We start from the raw sequence: 19,747 nt of genomic DNA on the forward strand, positions 1-19,747 counted from the left end.
AAATAAAATAAAATAAAATAAAAATTAGCATGAGATGTGTGGCTCACATGCAAGTCTGCCCAGCTGCAAGGCTGGACAAGGAGATGGCCACAACCAACCTCTTGCAGTGGCTGGGGAAGAAAAAATCAACTTCAGGGAGAAGCTGAGACCTTCACAGGAATACAGCAGGAATTCTTGGAAAGCTCCTGAGCTCCAGAGTCAGGCCCTGAGAAATAATAAACAGCATTTCCCTAAATAAAACCCTACTGTGAGTAATGTGTGAGCAATTTAAGATGATGGACTAGGAAGCAACCAGACTCCTTTATATAAAATATAAAATAAAAGATAAAAAAATAACAGATTCCTATATAAAAAAATAACAGATTCCTATATAAAATCCTCTGGATTTTATACAGCAAGTGGTGGCATTTCTGCTCATGCAGATTTAGCCTCAGCAAATAAATATCATGTTATCTGAAAGCCTCATGTCTTTGGGAAGAAAATATTAACTAATTGGAACACATGCTTTAAATGAAATTAAAAAAATGAAATGAAATGAAATGAAATGAAATGAAATAAAATAAAATAAAATGAAATAAAATAAAATAAAATAAAAATTAGCATGAGATGTGTGGCTCACATGCAAGTCTGCCCAGCTGCAAGGCTGGACAAGGAGATGGCCACAACCAACCTCTTGCAGTGGCTGGGGAAGAAAAAATCAACTTCAGGGAGAAGCTGAGACCTTCACAGGAATACAGCAGGAATTCTTGGAAAGCTCCTGAGCTCCAGAGTCAGGCCCTGAGAATAATAAACATCATTTCCCTAAATAAAACCCTACTGTGAGTAATGTGTGAGCAATTTAAGATGATGGATTAGGAAGCAAAGAGACTCCTCTATATAAAATATAAAATAAAAGATAAAAAAATAACAGATTCCTATATAAAAAAATAACAGATTCCTATATAAAATCCTCTGGATTTTATACAGCAAGTGGTGGCATTTCTGCTCATGCAGATTTAGCCTCAGCAAATAAATATCATGTTATCTGAAAGCCTCATGTCTTTGGGAAGAAAATATTAACTAATTGGAACAGATGCTTTAAGTGAAATAAAATAAATGAAATGAAATGAAATGAAATGAAATGAAGTGAAATAAAATAAAATAAAATAAAATAAAATAAAATAAAATAAAATAAAATCAAAATTAGCATGAGATGTGTGGCTCACATGCAAGTCTGCCCAGCTGCAAGGCTGGACAAGGAGATGGCCACAACCAACCTCTTGCAGTGGCTGGGGAAGAAAAAATCAACTTCAGGGAGAAGCTGAGACCTTCACAGGAATACAGCAGGAATTCTTGGAAAGCTCCTGAGCTCCAGAGTCAGGTCCTTAGAAATAATAAACATCATTTCCCTAAATAAAAACCTACTGTGAGTAATGTGTGAGCAATTTAAGATGATGGACTGGGAAGCAAAAATTTTATATACCAAGTGGTATAATTTCTGCTCATGCAGAATTAGCCTCAGCAAATAAATATCATGTTATCTAAAGCCTCACATCTTTGGGAAGAAAATATTAACTAATTTGAACACCTTTTAAATAAAATAAAATAAAATAAAATCAGCATGAGATGTGTGGTTCACACATCACAAACAGCAGATGCCAAGAACCAGCAGTGCACAAGACAGAGCTGGGAGTGGTGAGGTATTTTCACCCAGTCCTCTAAGTTAGGAAATCCCAAAAACCCTTTAAAAAGCAACCATTGGAGGTTGTTACAGAAATGCTTTCCACTTCTGAAGTGGAAATCTGATTTCTCAAGTTTACCCAGGAATTTTTTCAGGGAGTCAGCTGAACTTACTTGTCACGTCCCTGTGTGCTCCAGCAGTTACTCCACTTCTGAAAGCTCCAGCCTTTTATTTCTAATATTATCCATATTTTTTTTAGTATTAAGAAGAACACAGTGTCACTCCAGAGGAACCAGGCAGAGAGAGAGCACTCAGATCAACTGAAGTTGAACTTTCTGGCCCAGAAAACCAGAAACCACCTGGCCTGGTTTTGTTGTGCAGCTGCCCACAGACATCCAGGGCTGCAGAGATCACTGCTTTTGCCTCAGCAAAGAAGCTTCCTGGCACATGTTAAGCATGGGAAGGATTTCATCTCAGAACAGGAAGATGAACAGAACAATCTGAAGCCTCCTGACAAGCTCTTGGGGTCAACAATCCTAACCTTTTCCTTTAGAAGAATTTCCTGCAGGTGGATGACTGAGGTTCTTACTCCCGAGCCAGCTCCTCAGTCACTCCAACTTTTGCTTCACCTCAACATTTCCATGGTAGCAGCAGAATATTCCTTTTCTTGAGAAATTTTGTGTCTCTACCACTACTAAAAATTCACCAGACATGTACATCTCAGAGGCAGACTGCTTTAAAGCAGAAACCAAACTGCTAGAGGAACTCGAGGGAAGGAAATTCTTAGGATATCCTTAAACACAGGAGTTACTAACAAACCTTATTTTGATTGAGAGAATCATTCCTTAGTCTCTGTTTGTTCTTCTGCAATTTACTGGGCATCATCTTTCCCGTTCTGAAGTCAAAACTGCTGAGATCAACAGTGTTTCCCAGGTATCTTGCCAACTGAGGCTTGCTTCTGAACTTCTTACCACTTGGACTAAAAAGAAGAAAACACTTTAGTATGTTTTGTTGCACAAGAGGACACAACCTTGACTTCTAACAACAGGTTTTATACCTAAAAAAGCTTCTGGCATCTTTATTCCACGGGGTTATGGGATGCTTTACCTGCCCAACCTTGGCAGCTCTGCTCCCATCAGAGTTTAAGTGTCCTGGGGGAGCTAAACCCAACTCCAGCACAAGAACTTTCAGCTGATCACTAGCCACGGGCAACCTGGACTCAAGAGCAACCTTTCTAGGCTATCACCCAGCCAGGAGTTGAAGAGATGCACGGGACAAGGAGCTGAGGGGACATCTCAGAGCTCTTCTGTCACCAAGAATGGTGAGCAAAGCCAGGTGAGGGAGCAACAAGCAAGCAAGCAGCAAGCAAGGTGATGCAGAGTGTGAAACAGGCCCAAAGCTGGTGGAGGGAAGGCCCAGAAATCCCATTAAAACCACCTTGAGGCAAGACTTTCCATCCCCTCATCTCCTCATGAGGACAAATGTCACTTTCTTGCTGCAAAAAACCCCTCAAGGTTGGAGTTTTCTTCACTTTTCTAAAGTGTTTGGCTCTGCTTCTGTTTAATTTGGTTTTTTTTTAACCTTAAAGCCACCTTGAGGCAAGCCCTTGCCCCCAGCAGGATGGGTATGGAATACTTGGAAAAAAAGAGCTCATTCCCCCCAGGATTTTTCAAAGTCATTTAAATGAAATCCCATCAGTTCTAGAGGAGTTATTGAAAACCACCTTCCTTTGGAATTAGGGAATTATTATTATTATCCCCAATTCCCAGGGGATGTTTCTGGAGCACACATCCAAGCTCCAGTTATCCTAAGGAAAGCAATCTTCCCACCTCACAGCTTTCCATCCCCTCCTCTCTGCTTGGTTCTCAAGTCACAGCCCCTGAGCACACATTTCCTGCACTAAACACACATTTCATCCCTCCTGATTTCCACCAAAATCCCCACGGAATTCCTGGAGGCTTCCTACCTGCCCTCTCTGGGAATCTTTGCTGGAAAACCCCTTCTTGACCCCAAGTCCTGGGCTTGGTTTCACTCCCAGGGACAACGCTGCTGTCCCCAGGCTTCAAAGCTCTGCAGAAAAGGAAAGAGCAAGAGGTGCCAGGTAGAACCTGGCAGCCCCAGTTGGGGAGCAGCTCTCAGGACCCTGAAAAAGCCTCAAAAACCCCCCCATGGAGACCCCCAGCCCTTGCTCTGCTGCCAATTCCCACCCAGGGAAAATCCAAGCACTGAAATCCTCCCACTGCTCAACCCCAAAACTTTCACACAATTTTTTGTGTCACTTTCTTGCTGCAAAAAACCCCTCAAGGTTGGAGTTTTCTTCACTTTTCTAAAGTGTTTGCCTCTGGTTCTGTTTAATTTGTTTTTTTTTTTAACCTTAAAGCCACCTTGAGGCAAGCCCTTGCCCCCAGCAGGATGGGTATGGAATTCTTGGAAAAAAAGAGCTCCTTCCTCCCAGGATTTTTCAAAGTCATTTAAATGAAATCCCATCAGTTCTAGGGGAGTTACTGAAAACCACCTTCCTTTGGAATGATGGAATTATTATTATTATCCCCAATTCCCAGGGGATGTTTTGGAGCACACATCCAAGCTCCAGTTATCCTAAGGAAAGCAACCTCCCCCCCTCACAGCTTTCCATCCCCTCCTCTCTGCTTGGTTCTCAAGTCACAGCCCCTGAGCACACATTTCCTGCACTAAACACACATTTCATCCCTCCTGATTTCCACCAAAATCCCCACGGAATTCCTGGAGGCTTCCTACCTGCCCTCTCTGGGAATCTTTGCTGGAAAACCCCTTCTTGACCCCAAGTCCTGGGCTTGGTTTCACTCCCAGGGACAACGCTGCTGTCCCCAGGCTTCAAAGCTCTGCAGAAAAGGAAAGAGCAAGAGGTGCCAGGTAGAACCTGGCAGCCCCAGTTGGGGAGCAGCTCTCAGGACCCTGAAAAAGCCTCAAAAACCCCCCCATGGAGACCCCCATCCCTTGCTCTGCTGCCAATTCCCACCCAGGGAAAATCCAAGCACTGAAATCCTCCCACTGCTCAACCCCAAAACTTTCACACAATTTTTTGTGTCACTTTCTTGCTGCAAGAAACTCCTCAAGGTTGGAGTTTTCTTCACTTTTCTAAATTGTTTGGCTCTGGTTCTGTTTAATTTGGGTTTTTTTAACCTTAAAACCACCTTGAGGCAAGACCTTGCCCCCAGCAGGATGGGTATGGAATTCTAGGAAAAAAGAGCTCCTTCCCCCCAGGATTTTTCAAAGTCATTTAAATGAAATCCCATCAGTTCTAGAGGAGTTACTGAAAACCACCTTCCTTTGGAATTAGGGAATTATTATTATTATTATCCCAAATTCCCAGGGGATGTTTCTGGAGCACACATCCAAGCTCCAGTTATCCTAAGGAAAGCAATCTTCCCACCTCACAGCTTTCCATCCCCTCCTCTCTGCTTGGTTCTCAAGTCACAGCCCCTGAGCACACATTTCCTGCACTAAACACACATTTCATCCCTCCTGATTTCCACCAAAATCCCCACGGAATTCCTGGAGGCTTCCTACCTGCCCTCTCTGGGAATCTTTGCTGGAAAACCCCTTCTTGACCCCAAGTCCTGGGCTTGGTTTCACTCCCAGGGACAACGCTGCTGTCCCCAGGCTTCAAAGCTCTGCAGAAAAGGAAAGAGCAAGAGGTGCCAGGTAGAACCTGGCAGCCCCAGTTGGGGAGCAGCTCTCAGGACCCTTAAAAAAGCCTCAAAAACCACCCCATGGAGACCCCCATCCCTTGCTCTGCTGCCAATTCCCACCCAGGGAAAATCCAAGCACTGAAATCCTCCCACTGCTCAACCCCAAAACTTTCACACAATTTTTTGTGTCACTTTCTTGCTGCAAAAAACTCCTCAAGGTTGGAGTTTTCTTCACTTTTCTAAAGTGTTTGGCTCTGGTTCTGTTTAATTTGGTTTTATTTTTTTAACCTTAAAGCCACCTTGAGGCAAGCCCTTGCCCCCAGCAGGATGGGTATGGAATTCTTGGAAAAAAAAGAGCTCATTCCCCCCAGGATTTTTCAAAGTCATTTAAATGAAATCCCATCAGCTGTAGGGGAGTTATTGAAAACCACCTTCCTTTGGAATTAGGGAATTATTATTATTATCCCAAATTCCAGGGGATGTTTTGGAGCACACATCCAAGCTCCAGTTATCCTAAGGAAAGCAACCTCCCCCCCTCACAGCTTTCCATCCCCTCCTCTCTGCTTGGTTCTCAAGTCACAGCCCCTGAGCACACATTTCCTGCACTAAACACACATTTCATCCCTCCTGATTTCCACCAAAATCCCCACGGAATTCCTGGAGGCTTCCTACCTGCCCTCTCTGGGAATCTTTGCTGGAAAACCCCTTCTTGACCCCAAGTCCTGGGCTTGGTTTCACTCCCAGGGACAACGCTGCTGTCCCCAGGCTTCAAAGCTCTGCAGAAAAGGAAAGAGCAAGAGGTGCCAGGTAGAACCTGGCAGCCCCAGTTGGGGAGCAGCTCTCAGGACCCTCAAAAAAGCCTCAAAAACCCCCCCATGGAGACCCCCAGCCCTTGCTCTGCTGCCAATTCCCACCCAGGGAAAATCCAAGCACTGAAATCCTCCCACTGCTCAACCCCAAAACTTTCACACAATTTTTTGTGTCACTTTCTTGCTGCAAAAAACTCCTCAAGGTTGGAGTTTTCTTCACTTTTCTAAAGTGTTTGGCTCTGCTTCTGCTTAATTTGGTTTTTTTTTAACCTTAAAACCACCTTGAGGCAAGCCCTTGCCCCCAGCAGGATGGGTATGGAATTCTTGGAAAAAAAGAGCTCATTCCCCCCAGGATTTTTCAAAGTCATTTAAATAAATCCAAAACTCTGGAGAAACATCATTAACCAGAGGGAAGAGGGGGAGAAAAAGACTGGAAAGAGATCACAATCTGCAGCTCAACTCCTGGAGGATGGGTGCAGGAGGGGAAAGAAACCACCACCCCACCACCCAGGGGTCACACACAGAAATTCCAGCAGAAAACTCTTCCCTGCTTCTCAAAACCCAAGGATTAGCTCCAGGCACACCACTAATTCCATTTTACACACCCTGCCTTCTTATAGGGAAGAAAAAGGATGGTGAGACAGAGTAAATCCTTTAAATTTGCTATTAAATTAAGCTGACCTGTTGCCTTTCATCCCTATCCAGGTAGCAGTAAGAAAAATTCAGGATAAATCCCAAGCAAGAATTGCTGGCTGCTGAATTCCCAGTTTCCTAACTGGGAAGGGCTGAAAAACCCTCCTGGTAGGAGCTGCCTTCTCAGCTTTCCCAAAGAACACAAAACACTGACTAAAAAAGGAGGAAACAAGACCATAACCAAGCCCTGAAGTTGTTGGGAAGAGTTTCTCTTCCAGACATTTCTGGTTTTTCAGTCATTTTAAGTAACTACTGAAAAAAAAAAGAGAATTTTGAGATCTTTACAATACCTGAGAAACCCTCATTTTCCTGGGCACAACCTGCTCTGGTCTCCCCTTCACCCCAAACTTGATAATTTTACAAAACCTCTTGGATTTTACCTTCTCTGCCTCCAGGGACATTTCATGGCATCACCAGACTACATTCCAGTTGCTTCCCTTTCCCACAAAAGCCCCAATCCTTAATTATTACCCTTAATTAAAATGAAATATCCTTAATATCCTATCATCATCCCAGGGGTGCAAGGGATGACACAGTTTGACACCACAGGATCTCAAAATGTGGGGGAAAATCTGTTTTCTGGCAACCTCCTGGTGCAACCTCAAGACCTGAAAAATAAAATCCCCACAGGGGAAACTTTCCACTCAGTTTCCAGCCTAATTTTTTTTTTTAAATCCCATCAGACTCATCATTTCCTCTCTCACACCTTCCCTTGCTCTAAGATGAAGGATTTGAATAAACCCAAAACTTTATTTCCACTCCACCTCTATTTTTTCTATTTTATTCCCTACAAGTGTGGGCTCTGAAACCCCTAAAAAATCCCTTAATTTCTGAATCCCTCCCTAAGATGGAGGATTATTCAAAGAATAAAAGAAAAACTCTGCTCTGGCAACCTCCTCAAGACCTGAAAAATAAAATTCCCCACTGGGGAAACTTTCCACTCACTTTCCAGCCTAATTTTTTTTTTTTAATCCCATCAGACTCATCATTTCCTCTCTCACACCCTCCCTTACCCTAAAATGAAGGATTTGAATAAACCCAAATATTTCTTTCCACTCCACCTCTATTTTTTCTATTTTATTCCCTCAAAGTGTGGGCTCTGAAACCCCTAAAAAATCCCTTAATTTCTGAATCCCTCCCTAAGATGAAGGATTTGAAAAAACCCAAAACTTTATTTCCACTCCACCTCTATTTTTTCTATTTTATTCCCTACAAGTGTGAGCTCTGAAACCCCTAAAAAATCCCTTAATTTCTGAATCCCTCCCTAAGATGGAGGATTATTCAAAGAATAAAAGAAAAACTCTGCTCTGGCAACCTCCTCAAGACCTGAAAAATAAAATTCCCCACTGGGGAAACTTTCCACTCACTTTCCAGCCTAATTTTTTTTTTTTTAATCCCATCAGACTCATCATTTCCTCTCTCACACCTTCCCTTCCTCTAAGATGAAGGATTTGAATAAACCCAAAACTTTATTTCCACTCCACCTCTATTTTTTCTATTTTATTCCCTACAAGTGTGGGCTCTGAAACCCCTAAAAAATCCCTTAATTTCTGAATCCCTCCCTAAGATGGAGGATTATTCAAAGAATAAAAGAAAAACTCTGCTCTGGCAACCTCCTCAAGACCTGAAAAATAAAATTCCCCACTGGGGAAACTTCCCACTCACTTTCCAGCCTAATTTTTTTTTTAAATCCCATCAGACTCATCATTTCCTCTCTCACACCTTCCCTTGCTCTAAAATGAAGGATTTGAATAAATCCAAAACTTTATTTCCACTCCACCTCTATTTTTTCTATTTTATTCCCTACAAGTGTGGGCTCTGAAACCCCTAAAAAATCCCTTAATTTCTGAATCCCTCCCTAAAATGGAGGATTTGAAGAAACCCAAAGAAAAACTCTGCTCTGGCAACCTCCTCAAGACCTGAAAAATAAAATTCCCCACTGGGGAACCTTCCCACTCACTTTCCAGGCTCCATTTTTTTTTCTTCCCAACCTCTTTAAACCACCCTGGCTACAGGAGAAGCTGCTGCTCCCACATCCTGCCTGAAACCAGAAGAGAAGAACATGCTGGTAACTGGAAAAATGACAGAAATTTACTTGTACCTAAAGGCAGTAAATCCCCTACAGCTTTTTTTAAAAACTTCACATCAATAGGAAGTGGCTGTGGTTTGTTTTTTTTTTTTTCTTCCCCAGTAGAAACGTCACAGTGCAGACAATTTATTTTTTTACCTTTATTTTTTTTACCTTTACAATTTATTTTGACCTTGGCTGACAGAGATCTCAGCCCTTTCTGGTGTTAAATGAAACCCTGGAGGAGATTTTGGGCTGGAGCAAATAATGCAAAGCAGGAAAGCTCCAAGGAAGTGATGTGCAAGCCCAGCTAAAAACTGGTTTTTCAGTGGCATTCTCTCAAATCACTTCAGATAAAATGAAATTACCCACCCAGCCACACCCTTGTGCCAAGTTTTTTGTGGATTTTTTTTTGGGGCACAGATGGGATTAAGCTTGGGAGGGCCTTGATTCCAAGGGCATTTTCCAGAGGGGAAGCAGCAGAGCAAGTTAAGGAATAGCCAAGGAAAATTATCCTGGGTTTTATCAGTAAATCCTACTTGATAGTAACCTGGCCCTGTCTTTCCACCCTCTCTCCAAGAGGGAGGAGGTACTTCCTGTCCTTCCAAGATTTCCTTGCAAAAGATACCCCAAGATTCCCTAAAAAAAAGAGGGAGGAGGTACCTGTCCTTCCAAGATTCCCTAAAAAAAACAGGGAGGAGGTACCTGTCCTTCCAAGATTTCTTTGCCCTAAAGATGCTCCAAGAATCCCTAAAAAAAAGAGGGAGGAGGTACCTGTCCTTCCAAGATTTCTTTGCAACAGATGCCCCAAGATTCCCTAAAAAAAAGAGGGAGGAGGTACCTGTCCTTCCAAGATTTCTTGGCAAAAGATGCCCCAAGATTCCCTAAAAAAAACAGGGAGGAGGCACCTGCCCTTCCAAGATTTCTTTGCCCGAAAGATGCTCCAAGAATCCCTAAAAAAAAGAGGGAGGAGGTACCTGTCCTTCCAAGATTCCCTAAAAAAGAGGGAGGAAGTACCTGTCCTTCCAAGATTTCTTTGCCCTAAAGATGCTCCAAGAATCCCTAAAAAAAAGAGGGAGGAGGTACCTGTCCTTCCAAGATTCCCCAAAAAACAGGGAGGAGGTACCTGTCCTTCCAAGATTTCTTTGCCCTAAAGATGCCCCAAGAATCCCTAAAAAAAAGAGGGAGGAGGTACCTGTCCTTCCAAGATTCCCCAAAAAAGAGGGAGGAGGTACCTGTCCTTGCAAGATTCCTTAAAAAAACCACGGAGGAGGTACCTGTCCTTCCAAGATTCCCTAAAAAACAGGGAGGAGGTACCTGTCCTTCCAAGATTTCTTGGCAAAAGATGCCCCAAGATTCCTTAAAAAAAAGAGGGAGGAGGTACCTGTCCTTCCAAGATTTCTTTGCAAAAGATGCCCCAAGATTCCTTAAAAAAAAGAGGGGGGAGACACCTGTCCTTCCAAGATTTCTTGGCAAAAGATGCCCCAAGATTCCCTAAAAAACAGGGAGGAGGTACCTGTCCTTCCAAGATTTGCTTGGAAAAGATGCCCCAAGAATCCCTAAAAAAAAGAGGGAGGAGGTACCTGTCCTTCCAAGATTCCCTAAAAAACAGGGAGGAGGTACCTGTCCTTCCAAGATTTGCTTGCAAAAGATGCCCCAAGATTCCCTAAAAAAAACAGGGAGGAGGTACCAGTCCTTCCAGGATTTGCTTGCAAAAGATGCCCCAAGATTCCTAAAAAAAAGAGGGAGGAGGTACCTGTCCTTCCAAGATTTCTTTGCAAAAGATGCCCCAAGATTCCTTAAAAAAAAGAGGGAGGAGGTACCTGTCCTTCCAAGATTCCTTAAAAAAAACAGGGAGGAGGTACCTGTCCTTCCAAGATTCCTTTGCAAAAGATGCCCCAAGATTCCTTAAAAAAAACAGGGAGGAGGCACCAGTCCTTCCAAGATTCCCTAAAAATCAGGGAGGAGGTACCTGTCCTTCCAAGATTCCTTAAAAAAAACAGGGAGGAGGTACCTGTCCTTCCAAGATTCCTTTGCAAAAGATGCCCCAAGATTCCTTAAAAAAAACAGGGAGGAGGTACCTGTCCTTCCAAGATTCCCTAAAAAACAGGGAGGAGGTACCTGTCCTTCCAGGATTTGCTTGCAAAAGATGCCCCAAGATTCCCTAAAAAAAACAGGGAGGAGGTACCTGTCCTTCCAAGATTTCTTTGCAAAAGATGCTCCAAGAATCCCTAAAAAAAAGAGGGAGGAGGTACCTGTCCTTCCAAGATTCCCTAAAAAAGAGAGAGGAGGTACCTGTCCTTCCAAGATTCCCTAAAAAAAACATGGAGGAGGTACCAGTCCTTCCAAGATTTCTTGGCAAAAGATGCCCCAAGATTCCCTAAAAAAAACAGGGAGGAGGTACCTGTCCTTCCAAGATTCCCTAAAAAACAGGGAGGAGGTACCTGTCCTTCCAAGATTTGTTTGGAAAAGATGCCCCAAGATTCCTTAAAAAAAAGAGGGAGGAGGCACCTGTCCCTCCAAGATTCCCTAAAAAAAACAGGGAGGAGGTACCTGTCCTTCCAAGATTTCTTTGCAAAAGATGCCCCAAGATTCCTTAAAAAAAAGAGGGAGGAGGTACCTGTCCTTCCAAGATTTCTTTGCAAAAGATGCCCCAAGATTCCCTAAAAAAAACAGGGAGGAGGTACCTGTCCTTCCAAGATTTCTTTGCAAAAGATGCCCCAAGATTCCTTAAAAAAACCAGGGAGGAGGTACCTGTCCTTCCAAGATTCCCTAAAAAAAACATGGAGGAGGTACCAGTCCTTCCAAGATTTCTTGGCAAAAGATGCCCCAAGATTCCCTAAAAAAAACAGGGAGGAGGCACCTGTCCTTCCAAGATTCCCTAAAAAACATGGAGGAGGTACCTGTCCTTCCAAGATTTCTTGGCAAAAGATGCCCCAAGATTCCTTAAAAAAAAGAGGGAGGAGGTACCTGTCCTTCCAAGATTCCCTAAAAAAGAGGGAGGAGGTACCTGTCCTTCCAAGATTCCCTAAAAAAAACAGGGAGGAGGTACCTGTCCTTCCAAGATTTCTTTGGAAAAGATGCCCAAAGATTCCTTAAAAAAAAACAGGGAGGAGGCTGTTGGGGACTGGCTCAGAAGTCAGAGTTTGCACTTCCTAAAAACCATTCAGTACAGGGATGAATTCACCCTGTAAAGAAAATAAATGTAAAATAAATGTAAAATAAATTGAAAATAAATTGAAAATAAATTGAAAATAAATTTTAAATAAATTGAAAATAAATTGAAAATAAATTGAAAATAAATTGAAAATAAATTGAAAATAAATTGAAAATAAATTGAAAATAAATTTATTTTACATAGTAAGCCCCTGCTAGCCAGCAGGGTTGAACTCCAAGCATCAGTGGAAAAAAATTCAGCCATGGAAATACCAAATAAAACTGGTTGCAACTTCAAGGTTTTCCCAACTCCCTCCCAAGAGGCAAAAGGAAAAGCAGGATATGGAAATGAAAAGCAGGGAAAAGCTGCCCAAGAAAACCTGGGCTGGTTTTGCCTCATGTTTTAAAAAATAGCAGTGACAGCAGTGAGGAAGGTGCAAAACTTCCAGAAGTGATGGAAGGACCAAGATTGAAGCTGAACCCCCCCCTCCTGGGTGAAAATTAAAAAAAAACTCATCAGAGCTGCACTAAGAAATTAAAAAGCTGCCCATGGCAGAGGTTTCTTCCTTGCAGAGGAGGTAAAACTCGTTCTTAAAATGGAGCTTGCACTCTTAGGACTTGTTTTAATATTTTTTTCTTGAGCTTTGCAAAGAAAAAACCAATGAGAGGAGAAGCAGAGCTGAGCATCACTCAAAAAGCAAAGAGAAAGCTAAAGGTCCCTCCCCAACCCCCCCAAAAAAATCAAAATAAACACAGAAAAAAGCCCAGGATTAAACTAATCCTAATTAAACTTCAAAGGGATCCCTGGTTGCCCCATAGGTTCACCCAGACTTTTGTAGTTAAGAGCCTACAAGAATCCAGGGGAAAAAAATCCCCCTTTTTTGGCTTTTTCACCAGGATAAAAAAGTGGAGTGGCTCCTGCTTGGTTTTTTTTATTTTTTCCCAGGAAGAAGAAATGCACCAAAATAGAATAATAAAATAATGAAGGAATTCCATGGCAGAGTTTGATGGTTTTTCCAACAGGTGAAGTGCTCCAGGGGGTCACACACACTAAAAGGGATTTTCCCTGGGAAAAAAAAGGGTAAAGAAAAGAGAAGGGGAGCTACCCATATCCCAATTCCCACTGCATTCTGAATTTTGCAGGATTTGGGAAGTCTGGCAGAGTTTTTTGGCAGCTCAGCAGCACCCCCTCCCTCCCTCTTCACTGAGTGAAAAATACTAGAAAAATTGGGATGCCCATTTCCTACCCCCTGAGTAGGGTCCTACTAGGAGAGTCACCTCAAAATGCTCTTTTTTTGGGGTTTTATGCAGTTTTGACTCACTGGAAATGGAGTTTGTATGAGCACAGCAGCTGGATTTAAAAGATAAATTAAATAGAGAGGCTCTGACTGTAAAAAAATCCTCTGTGGGTGTCAAAAAACCCTGCAGAAAATGGACTTCCCAACAAAACCAACCTTCCTCTCACTTTTGCTGGAAGTGGAGAGCTGACTTTAGAGCAGGGATTTAAAGAGAAAGTAAAATATCTTGCTATTAAATAGCTTGAAAGTAAAATATCCCCCATATTCCTGCAAGTTGCTACAGATCTGAAATTAAAATGAAATATTAAAAAGCTTTTTTTTGCCTCAGGACCACTGTGACCTTCCCTGGGAATATTCCTCTCTGGGAAGGCAGAGCCCTGGAGCTTCAGCACCTTCTGGGAAGTTCCCTGCCCTCTGGATTCAAGTTTAAAGCAAGCATCCAAATTGAGAATTCCCATTTGTCCTGCAGCCAGTATCCCTATTTTTATTCCCTAAATAAAATGAGTTTATGTTCCTAAATACAGTCATTTTCTCCTCCCTCCAACTCAGCTCCAGATTTTTCTCCATCATCATTAACAAGGATTTTTCTTAATTATTTTCTCCTCCCTCCAACTCAGCTCCAGATTTTTCTCCATCACCATTAACAAGGATTTTTCTTAATTATTTTCTCCTCCCTCCAACTCAGCTCCAGATTTTTCTCCATCACCATTAACAAGGATTTTTCTTAATTATTTTCTCCTCCCTCCAACTCAGCCCCTGAGATTTTTCTCCATCACCATCAACAAGGATTTTTTTAGTCATTTTCTCCTCCCTCCAACTCAGCTCCAAGAGATTTTTCTCCATCACCATTAACAAGGATTTTTCTTAATTATTTTCTCCTCCCCCCAACTCAGCTCCTGAAGATTTTTCTCCATCACCATCAACAAGGATTTTTTTAGTCATTTTCTCCTCCCTCCAACTCAGCTCCAGAAGACTGAGATTTTTCTCCATCACCATTAACAAGGATTTTTTTAGTCATTTTCTCCTCCCCCAACTCAGCTCCAGATTTTTCTCCATCACCATCAACAAGGATTTTTTTAGTCATTTTCTCCTCCCTCCAACTCAGCTCCAAGACATTTTTCTCCATCACCATTAACAAGGATTTTTCTTAATTATTTTCTCCTCCCTCCAACTCAGCCCCTGAGATTTTTCTCCATCACCATTAACAAGGATTTTTTTAGTAATTTTCTCCTCCCTCCAACTCAGCTCCAGAAGATTTTTCTCCATCACCATCAACAAGGATTTTTTTCATCATTTTCTCCTCCCCCCAACTCAGCTCCAGATTTTTCTCCATCACCATCAAAAAGGATTTTTTTAGTCATTTTCTCCTCCCTCCAACTCAGCTCCAGATTCTTCTCCATCACCATTAACAAGGATTTTTCTTAATTATTTTCTCCTCCCTCCAACTCAGCTCCAGATTTTTCTCCATCACCATTAACAAGGATTTTTCTTAATTATTTTCTCCTCCCTCCAACTCAGCTCCAGATTTTTCTCCATCACCATTAACAAGGATTTTTCTTAATTATTTTCTCCTCCCTCCAACTCAGCTCCAGATTTTTCTCCATCACCATTAACAAGGATTTTTCTTAATTATTTTCTCCTCCCTCCAACTCAGCTCCAGATTTTTCTCCATCACCATTAACAAGGATTTTTGTTCATTATTTTCTCCTCCCTCCAACTCAGCTCCAGATTTTTCTCCACCTCCATTAACAAGGATTTTTGTTCATCATTTTCTCCTCCCTCCAACTCAGCTCCAGAAGAAAGATTTTTCTCCATCACCATTAACAAGGATTTTTTTAGTCATTTTCTCCCCCCTCCAACTCAGCTCCAGAAGATTTTTCTCCATCACCATTAACAAGGATTTTTTTAGTCATTTTCTCCTCTCTCCAACTCAGCTCCAGATTTTTCTCCATCACCATCAACAAGGACTTTTTTAGTCATTTTCTGCTCCCTCCAACTCAGTTCCAGAAGAAAGATTTTTCTCCACCTCCATCAACAAGGATTTTTGTTCATCATTTTCTCCTCCCCCCAACTCAGCTCCAGAAGAAAGAGATTTTTCTCCATCACCATCAACAAGGCTTTTTTTAGTCATTTTCTCCTCCCTCCAACTCTGCTTCAGGAGAAAGATTTTTCTCCATCACCATCAACAAAGATTTCTGTCAATCAGGCCCCTGATATCACCTCTGCAGGTTCAAGAAGACACAAAGAAATCCATTTTTTCTGATTCCCTGTATGACACAAAGCCACTGAACATTTCAGTGAACACTTCTGAAGCTGCTCTAAAAATGCAACGTGCAAAAAAAAACCCCAAAAATAAAAAAGTTGCTCTCCAAGTGGTCACACCAACCCTGGACACTGGAGGGCTTCAGGGCCACCAAGCAAACTCCACTTTGTACCCAGCTACAGAGCTTAAGACCACAACATTTATTCACAAAATAAATTAATTTTTTTCCCCAAAAGAGCTGGAGTGACATAACTCTTCTGCCTGTATTTGGCCTGCTCTACTTACTGGATCAAAACAGATTTTCATTTGTTTTAAATATAGCAGTGCTGAAATCTGCAGAATGAAAAGGGGGGGGGGAAAAGGAAGAAAAAATAAAAAAGAGGATAAATTTCCTATGCCAGCCCTGCCTGCAGCCATTCAAATATTTTTTACTTGTTTTATTTGGTTGTGCAGAAGCAGCCCTGTTACTGAACAGGAGTTATTTCTCTAGACAGAAATGACTGCTTATTTTTCCAGACCTGTAATCTGCAGTGAAATCAACAAACTCGAAGCTCTGAGTTGCCTGGTAAGTTTTTTTGTTTCAATTTTGTGGTTGGTTGGTTGGTTGGCAGAAGATCTGCATCACTGTTAACCATGCTGGAAGGCAGCCTAAAATTTGAAACATTTATTCCTACCACTTTCCCACATTAAAAAAAAAAAAAAAAAAAAAAGCAGAATCCTAGAGTCAGGGATGAGCAGATTGCAGCCTTGCATCTTCAATAAAAACTGGGTTGAGGAGATTTTTTTATGAGGGTTTTGAGGCAGCAGAATCTGAAGGATGAAGGTTCAGATCTTTAAGCAGAAGGGGCCAACCTCAAAAGCTGGTTTGATCTCATCGTTTTTTTTGAAGTCTTTTCACCACACCCTTCTTTTAAATTTTTTTTTTACAATAAGCATGAAGGTCAGAAGACTCGTGGGTACATGTGAAGAGGGGCAAAAATTAGCTACTAGGAGAGTTTGACTTCAGCTGAGCTCCTGAAGCATGACATGTGAAAATACCATAAAGCAGTCCTGAAAGTCTCAAAATGCAAATAAAGTAGATTGCAACAGGGATTAATCTTGCAAGAGTTGTCCTTAATGACTGTTATAATTATTATTCTTTAGACCATCACGCTAAATGAAGCTTTGCCCAATCCCTTTTTGGGTTTTTGGGTTGGTTTTTTTTTTTTTCCTAGCCTTAAGAAACCAAACAAACATAAACCTCAGGTTTTTTTCATCAGCTGAAGGAACTTCATGAGGTTACCTCTTGCCAAGCAAAAGCTAAAACCTGGAAATACTCCTAGAACTTAGAATCCCAGAATGGGCTGGGTTGGAAGGGAGCTCAGAGCTCCTCAAGTCCAAGCCTTGCTCCACTCCCCCCGTGGTTCCCAGCCCATGGCACTGAGTGCCACATCCAGGCTCTTTGGAAATATCTCCAGGGCTGGAGAATCCACCCCTTCCCTGGGCAGCCCATTCCAAGGTCTGATCACCCTCTGGGGAAAGAAATTCTTTCTCATGGCCAACCTAAACCTCCCCTGGCACAACTTGAGACCTCTTGTGCCCTCTTGTCTTGCTGAGAGTTGCCTGGGAAAAGAGCCCAACCCCCCCCTGGCTCCAACCTCCTTTCAGGGAGTTGGAGAGAGTGATGAGGTCTCCCCTGAGCCTCCTCTTCTCCAGCCTCAACACCCCCAGCTCCCTCAGCCCTTCCTCCCAGGAATTCTGCTGCTGGATCCCTTCCCAGCCTCCTTGCTCTTCTCTGGACCTGCTCCAGCACCTCAAGCTCCTTCCTCAGCTGAGCTGAGCTGAGCTGAGCTGAGCTGAGCTGAGGGGCCCAGAACTGGACCCAGGACTCAAGCTGTGGCCTCCCCAGGGCTGAGCACAGGGGCAGAATCCCTTCCCTGGACCTGCTGGCCACGCTGTTCCTGAGCCAGCCCAGGATGCCATTGGCCTTCTTGGCCACCTGGGCACACTGCTGCCTCCTCTTCAGCTTCCTGGCAATCCAGACTCCCAGCTCCCTTTCTGCCACTCTCTGCCCAGCCTGGAGCTCCCCAGGGGGTTCTTGTGGCCAAAGGGCAGGACCCGGCCCTTGGAATCTTCAACCTCAGCCCCTTGGCATCAGCCCAACTCTCCAGTCTCTCCAGGTCCCTCTGCAGAGCCCTCCTGCCTTCCAGCTGATCCACACTCCCCCCAGCTTAGTGTCAGCTGGGAATTTGCTGCTGATGGACTCAATGCCCTCCTCTAAATCCTCACTCAAGATATTAAACAGCACTGGGCCCAACACTGATCCCTGGGGGACACCACTAGTGCCCGGCCGCCATTTTGATGCAGCCCCGTTCAGCACCACTCTCTGGGCCCGGCCCTCCAGCCAGTTCCTAACCCAGCACAGAGTGCTCCTGCCTGAGCCAGGGCCTGACAGCTTTTCCAGGAGAATCCTCTGGGAGACGGTGGCAAAGGCCTTGCTGAAGTCCAGGTAGGGCACATCCTTTTCCATGTTTTCAGTTTGATCTGTAATAAACAAAACACTGCCCACCCCTACCTTCTGACAGACTCCTTGTGGCTGAACTGAGGGTTTTTAAAAGAGGTCATTCCAAGGAAAAAGCTGAATTTATTTGGGCTTTCTACACTAAATCTGTTCCAACACAGTCAGCAATGCCTGGCTTCCTTGAGCAAAGTCTGGCATTTAATTCTGGCAAGAAGAATCCTGGGCAGAAAGTTGAGTTCAGCAATCTGCAGGGAGCCAGGACCCATCCAGAAAGCAGGATTGGGAATTGGAGGCTGGAATGCAACGGCTGAGCCAGGCTGAAGGAGGCAGCAGGGCAGAGAGGCCGGGCAGATGCAGAGGGAGAGGCAGCAATGCCAGGTGCTGCCCAATCCTCTGCTGCAATATTAGCACGTGGTTGGGAGCACCAATCAGACAGAGGCAGCAAGAAAAAACCTGAACTTGGCTTGTAAAAAAAAAAAAAAATCAAGTTTTCGATCATCTGGTTCACCTGAAATCATGCATTGGAGCTGAAAACCTTGGGGGAAAATAATTAATAATAATAGTAATAATAATAATAGTAATAATAATAATAGTAATAATAATAATACAATAATAAAACCCTAACATTCTACATGTAGTGATCTTTTTGTCAGGCACTTGGTTTTGTTTCTCAGAGCCACAGGATGGGTCAAACGATGCCAACCCAGACCCAATAATAATAATAGTAATAATAATAATAATAATAATAATAATAATAATAATAATAATAATAATAATTACAATAATAATAATAATAATATAATTATAATTATAATTATAATTATAATTATTATTATTATATAACAATAATAATGATGATAAAAACCCAACATTCTACATGTAGTGATCTTTTTGTCAGGCACTTGGTTTTGTTTCTCAGAGCCACGGGGTGGGTCAAATGATGCCAGCCCAGACATAATAATAATAATAATAATAATAATAATAATAATAATAATAATAATAATAATAATAATAACATAACAATAATAATTATTATAAAAACCCAACATTCTACATGTAGTGATCTTTTTGTCAGGCACTTGGTTTTGTTTCTCAGAGCCACGGGGTGGGTCAAACGATGCCAGCCCAGACCCAATAATAATAATAATAATAATAATAATAATAATAATAATAATAATAATAATAATAATAATAATAATAATAATAATAATAATAATAATAATATAACAATAATAATGATTATAAAACCCCAACATTCTGCATCTAGTGATGCTTTTGTCAGGCACTTGGTTTTGTTTCTCAGAGCCACAGGATGGGTCAAACGATGCCAACCCAGACCCAACAATAATAATAATATTAATATTAATATTAATAATAATAATAATAAATTAAAAAAAAATACATTCTACATGTAGTGATCTTTTTGTCAGGCACTTGGTTTTGTTTCTCAGAGCCACAGGGTGGGTCAAACGATGCCAGCCCAGACCCAACCCAATATTTCCATGTGCTGGTGTCTGAGGGGGCCCCAGCAGGACTTCTCCCTCCTCCAGCACCAATCAGCCTGAGCCCATTCATGGCAAAAAAAAAGAGACTGCAAAGCCTGCTCGGGAAGCAACGCTGGGGAGAGGT

General features: G+C 42.4%; 1 protein-coding gene across 1 annotated transcript in view; it reads right to left on the reverse strand.

Annotated features, from left to right (window-relative positions):
* Positions 1–19,747, reverse strand: part of MBD2 (methyl-CpG binding domain protein 2) — a 45,251-nt gene that overhangs the window by 23,408 nt on the left and 2,096 nt on the right. Inside the window, exon 2 of the mRNA XM_071729703.1 lies at positions 2,480–2,639. Coding sequence (XP_071585804.1) covers positions 2,480–2,639 — 160 coding nt within the window. The remainder of the gene's footprint in view (positions 1–2,479; positions 2,640–19,747) is intronic.

Source organism: Heliangelus exortis, chromosome W (genome assembly GCF_036169615.1).
Source record: "Heliangelus exortis chromosome W, bHelExo1.hap1, whole genome shotgun sequence".
Classification (NCBI taxonomy): Eukaryota; Metazoa; Chordata; class Aves; order Apodiformes; family Trochilidae; genus Heliangelus; species Heliangelus exortis.